Source organism: Octopus sinensis, unplaced genomic scaffold, assembly GCF_006345805.1.
Source record: "Octopus sinensis unplaced genomic scaffold, ASM634580v1 Contig14206, whole genome shotgun sequence".
NCBI lineage: Eukaryota > Metazoa > Mollusca > Cephalopoda > Octopoda > Octopodidae > Octopus > Octopus sinensis.
The window spans coordinates 1636-7500 of NW_021833149.1; the positions used below are offsets into that span (position 1 = coordinate 1636).

The 5865-nt window shown below is 39.1% G+C and overlaps 1 protein-coding gene across 1 annotated transcript in view; it reads left to right on the plus strand.

Annotated features, from left to right (window-relative positions):
* The first annotated feature begins 2744 nt into the window (after positions 1 to 2744).
* Positions 2745 to 5865, plus strand: part of LOC115230052 (collagen alpha-1(XII) chain) — a 20794-nt gene continuing 17673 nt past the window's right edge. Inside the window, exons 1-2 of the mRNA XM_029800288.2 lie at positions 2745 to 2802; positions 4781 to 5362. Of these exons, the coding sequence (XP_029656148.1) occupies positions 2775 to 2802; positions 4781 to 5362 (610 nt within the window). The 5' untranslated portion in view covers positions 2745 to 2774. The remainder of the gene's footprint in view (positions 2803 to 4780; positions 5363 to 5865) is intronic.

Consider the following 5865-nt stretch of genomic DNA (forward strand, 5'->3'; position numbering starts at 1 on the left):
CGCCCGGTCTGGGAATCGAAACCGCGATCCTATGACCGCGAGTCCGCTGCCCTAACCACTGGGCCATTGTAGGGCTAATATACGAGATATAAGTATAAATATATTTTGTGTGTGCGCGCGCTTGTTCGTTTGTAGATACATGTGTATGCGTGTACTGATGTGTGCATGTTATACATGTTGTTGTTTGTGCCTTCTCGGGCCATACCTGGCTCACATGGGCCGCTTTCCCGATTTCACTGTTTGATTGGCGTATAGGTTCCCCACCTGGCAAGCTGTTAGATGCAGGAAGAAAGAGTGAGAGAAAGTAGTGGCGGGCGAGTCAGCATAAGTTCACCTTTACCCTTTGCCAGAGCCGCGTGGTACTTGGGTGTTTCGCTCATAAACACATACACACATCAGCCGGTCTGAAATTTGAACCAGCGATCCCATTAAGGGTATGCAAATTAGAACCTCCAGTTCTCTGTGCTTACTGGGTTTGTTTAGTATATAAACAAATCGGCTGCTCATATTTTAGTATTGGTCAAACTGATGTAAACACTTTTGCTGGGAACCCGATCAGGTTCGATATTCGTTGAGGGAGAAATAAATAAATTTACCCTGTTTATAAGCTACTATATAGGTTATAGATATGGATGCATACGTACAGACTTACATGTACATTCATGCTGTCATATGTATTTCTTCATACGAGTGTCCGTAAGTTCTTGTTTTATTTACCTCATCTTTTCCTTTTTGTACGTGTGTCAGATCAGTTGTGTATTTGTGCAATCAAATATTTGTCTCTTCAGATCCTCTATCTATACCTCATAAAGAAAAAAAAAATCTAAAAACGAAACTTGTGCTGAAGATAGTCTTAATGTAGCCAATCTGATGTGTTTATGTTTAACATTTGATTGAAAGCCAGACATAATTCAACACTTGAGAGCGATCACACGTAAGAAGCCATCTGCTTGTTTCATCTCTGCGGAGGAATTATTTCCAGTGATAAGAAAATGTTTCAACGAAAGAAATTTAGCAAAGAATTCCCTAGTTCACTACGGCTTACGATGAGAAAATTTACGCGTCAACCGACAAAGAATTCGCCATCATTGTTAATAGGCGAGATCGTAAGATAGAACAAACACTTCACTTTACAGATAAAACTACTGGAGCCATCAGCGTGTAAAAAGACTATGCTTATGAGAGGGTTGTGTCAATGGTTGTGGATGAGGTTTTTCATTGAAGTTGGTGCTTGGGAGAACGGCAGTGTGTGAGTATTTGAACGTCAATATGTTTTAATGTGTGTATGTAAGTGCGATTTATAAAAAGACGATGGCAAAAATTAGATTGCATTGTTATTCTTGTCGCTTTTATTGTTGTTTCTAATTTGCAGGAATCATAAAAGAGCATTAACGCAAGTAATTTGAAACCGCTTCCATTATATCTTCGTTCAAGTAGATAAAAAAAATTACTGCAGTTTGCTGTTCGTTTAGCTCTTGAACAAACGTGACCAAAATGAAGGCTTCAGCAGGGCGGAGTAGATGTTAGAAATTTAGTGGTGGCGCTGTAGTGTTTATGATAGAGTTGGTGGTGACGGTGGTAGCGGTGATGCTGGGACGGGTGCCGATTGTGGTGGCATTGTTGTTGGTAGAAATAGTGGCGGCGATGGTGATAGTGGTGGTGGTAGTGGCAGTGATGTTGTTGTTGTTGTTGTTGTTGGTGGTGGTGGTGGTAGTACAGTGTGATGTAATATAGATAGTGGGAGCGGCGTCGGTGGTGGCAGTGGTGGCAGTGGTGGAAGTAGACTGTAATGTAATCCTTGTGGTAGTGGAGATGGTTAGGGTGGTGGTGGAGGAGTTGATGGCGATGTTAGTGGTGGCGTCGGTGGCGGTTTTGGTGGTGCCGGTGGCAGGGTGGAGGGTGCAAAGAGGGGCTTCTCTTTTCGGTGAGGTATTGTCTTCTAACAATAACTTAGCTTGTTTCCTATCTTCTAGCTTTGATGAAATTACCAAAATAGACGTTCAGTGCGTAAAATGTGATGTTATTTGTGAATAAACATATTTACGTGTGTGTAAAAACATAGATCATACTTGTAAATTTATAATGGTGCTATGTAAGCTGGTGAGGGCACGTGGCCTAGTAGTGGTTAAGGCGTTGCACGCACGATCGTAGGATTACGGTTTCGATTCCCGGACCGGGTGATGTATTTTGTTTCTGAGCGAAACACTTCATTAAAACTTCCGCCCCCACCCCCCAACAGCTGTTTTTTTCACATTTTTCTTCTTTAGATACAAATCCCTTTTTTCGGCAAAGGGAAAATACGAAACAGCAAAAAAAAAAACTGGCGTTTCGACATTGATTGGTCTCTTCGGTGACGATTATTCCGTGATATTCGTTCTGAGTGAACTCTTGTGTTTTTAACACAAAGTTTCTTTGAGAAGTTTCTCTGAAACTAAGTATTACAGCTCGTGCCGTTTTGCAGGTGTATATACATCATTAAAAAATATTTCTAAAATGTCTGTACATTATAAAAACAAATTGTATACATAATGATATTTTAAACTAAGGTTGTTTAAAGTACATTTATTTCATTTCGTATGATTTACCATTATAATCAGTTTTCTTCTTTCTGTTTTTAAATGCAGTTAATCAATTTTTCTTCCCATCCAACACGTTTTGCTCGTAATTTATATGTTATCTTGATCTGTAACATTGTATCTTATCTTAAACTTATCTTAAACTCATCTTAGCTTTTCATTATATCTTATCTTTGTGTTCTATCTTATCTTTTACAGATGTCTCTGCTGGTGGGATTATCAACAGGTCGGTACACATCGTTACCTACTTACGTCGCTCTACACACTACTTACGTCGCTCTACACACACTCTCTAACTCTCACTTCAATTCTCTTTACCTGTTCTCTTTCCCCTCTGTCTGTTTCTCTCTCTCTCCTTCTCTCTCTCTCTCTTCTTAATCGAACTTACATAAACCATCTTAACTATATCATCTTCAATAAGAGCGATACCACTGTTGCTGTTAACGAGAGACGATTCTTATAAGCATTTCATTTGTTATTCTACGAGTGTATGCCTTTTTCACAACGTATTTTGACAGAAATATATAGATGTACACACACACACACACACACACACACACACACAAACACACGCGCACGCACACACACACACACACACACACACGCACACATACATTCACAGACAGACAAACAGACAAATAGATAGATAGATAGATAGATAGATAGATAGATAGATAGATAGATACATTGACGGACATATAGATAGATAGATAGATAGATAGATAGATAGATAGATAGATAGATAGATAGATAGATAGATAGATAGATAGGACGTAACCTCTAATTGCTCACTCAGCTTGCTAGAAATAGCAGCCACGCATCCCACCAATTGCATACTATCCTTCTTAGAAAACGAAGAATACATTGGGCGATGTAGTCTTAGATACATCATGCATGACAATGAAGAGTAATCAAACCGTGACTCTCCTCTATCCTCTTCTCTCCATGACATTTTCCCAATATTTTCTTCGCTTCAAGAGAGCAATGTTGTATTTGAGGGAGATTTGGCTGTTAATCACGCAGAATAAATCAATATATATGTGGAAGCTCTTTCGTTGATTCGATAGCTTTTTTTGTGTTTCGATCCCTGGTGTTGACACGTCCCTTCTCTAACGTAACGTCAGTGATATCATTAAGAAAAGAAGGCGGTGAGCTGGCAGAAACGTTAGCACGTCGGGCGAAATGCGTAGCCGTATTTCGTCTGCCGTTACGTTCTGAGTTCAAATTCCGCCGAGGTCGACTTTGCCTTTCATCCTTTCGGGGTCGATAAATTAAGTACCAGTTACGCACTGGGATCGATATAATCGACTTAATCCGTTTGTCTGTCCTTGTTTATCCCGTCTGTGTTTAGCCCCCTGTGGGTAGTAAAGAAATAGATATCATTAAGAAAAGAATGAGTGCCACAACTTCGTATTTATTCCATTGTCAACTAAATTCGTGCTTCTTCCACCCCAACCACTTTTTAATCGTTATTTTTCGTTGTGTCTGAAAGAAGATAAAATACATTCAGATTCCAAAAACCATAAAAAGTGTTGATGAAGAATAGATTTACAAAAAAAAAAAGAAAGAAAAACATGAAAATCTTCGATAGAAATATTTTCCGAGTTAATTCAAATAACGTTGGAATGAAAAGAACGAATTTGACAAGTCAATATAATGTTTTGTATTAGGTTTGTAAGTTTCTTGACGTCATTACGCCACTAACATACACACGCACTGATTCGATTTCACTTCTTTGTTATTAGTTGATTAGTTATTTAACCAATTAACAAATCGATTATTTGCCTCATCAGTCGGTTAATCAATCAATCGTTTGACAAAATCCTTTCGTCGCCACTTGCAATATCATTAGTGATATGCACTCTTCCAAGTCTTCGATTGGTTAACTGACTGATCGATTAGTTAGTTGGCCAAATACCTAATCTCTAATTGCTCACTCGACTTGCTAGAAATAGCAGCCACGCATCCCACCAATTGCATGCTTTCCTTCTTAAAAACGAAGAACACATTGATGTAATCTTAGATACATCATGTATGACAATGAAGAGTAATCAAACCTATAAATAATGAAGTGAAATTGAACCAGTGTGTGTGTTTATTATTGGCATAATGACCCACAAAATCCAACCACTATAACGTATTTAATAGACAATAGACACACATACCGTGTTTTGTTTTATATTTACATGATTCTTTCGCTTCAGGTCTTTCGTGCGGAAAACAAGGAGCAGACATTGTCTTCGCTTTAGACGCGTCTTACAGTATTTGGCCGGTCCATTTCCAGAAGCAGTTACAATTTGTGGTGAATGTCGTAGAACAGTTCCCCATTGGTACCAAACAAAGTGACTTCCATGTTGCTGTAGTAACGTATAGCGAGAACATCACCGTTCACTTTAACCTGCGTGACTACTTCCACAAGCATCAATTAAAAAAAGCCGTTATGCGGATCACCCAGTACTCCCCCGGGGGAACTTACACCCACAAGGCCCTCGAATATATACGCCGACAGATGTTCACCGTTCGCAACGGAGGACGAACCTATTCGGATAAAATCGTTGTGGTAATCACGGATGGATTGTCACAGGACCCAAAAGCTACACGAACTGAAGCAGCACGAGCGCATTACGAAGGCATTCAAATTTTTGCCATCGGCGTCGGAGCAGGCGTAGATAAACATGAACTAGAGATGATAGCTTCATCACCGCCTCGGAATCACGTGTTTACAGTGGATAACTATTCAATTCTTAATTCGATTAAACGGAAGGTGGCCAGGGAAACGTGCAAAGGTGAGTATATAGTGTTATCTAATCACGCACACACACACACACACACACACTCACACACACACATACATACATACATACATACATACATACATACATACATACATACATACATACATACACACACACAGACACACTGCCTAAGGGTCAACCTTGAGAAATTAGGCTTCCCAAAACCAGAGAGGAAAAAGCGTATTAAAACATTGCAGATACAAACCATCAGTGGAACTGTAAAAATTTGTAAAACTCTCAAAAAGTTTAGCATTTAAGTGTATATATACATGACCTGAATGGCAACTATACGCATATAAATTATATACAAAGAAACAAAACATATAAATGTGCACGTGCACTGACTCCAGATCCCTCACATATAAACATATTCATTCAAAAATGCCCTGTTGATGTTGTTGAAATTCTTTCCATGAAGTCTTAGATCTAGGATAGAAACCGGCTCTTTTTCTAATGGTAAGAAGTCTTGAAACAAAACTGAATAATGACATACA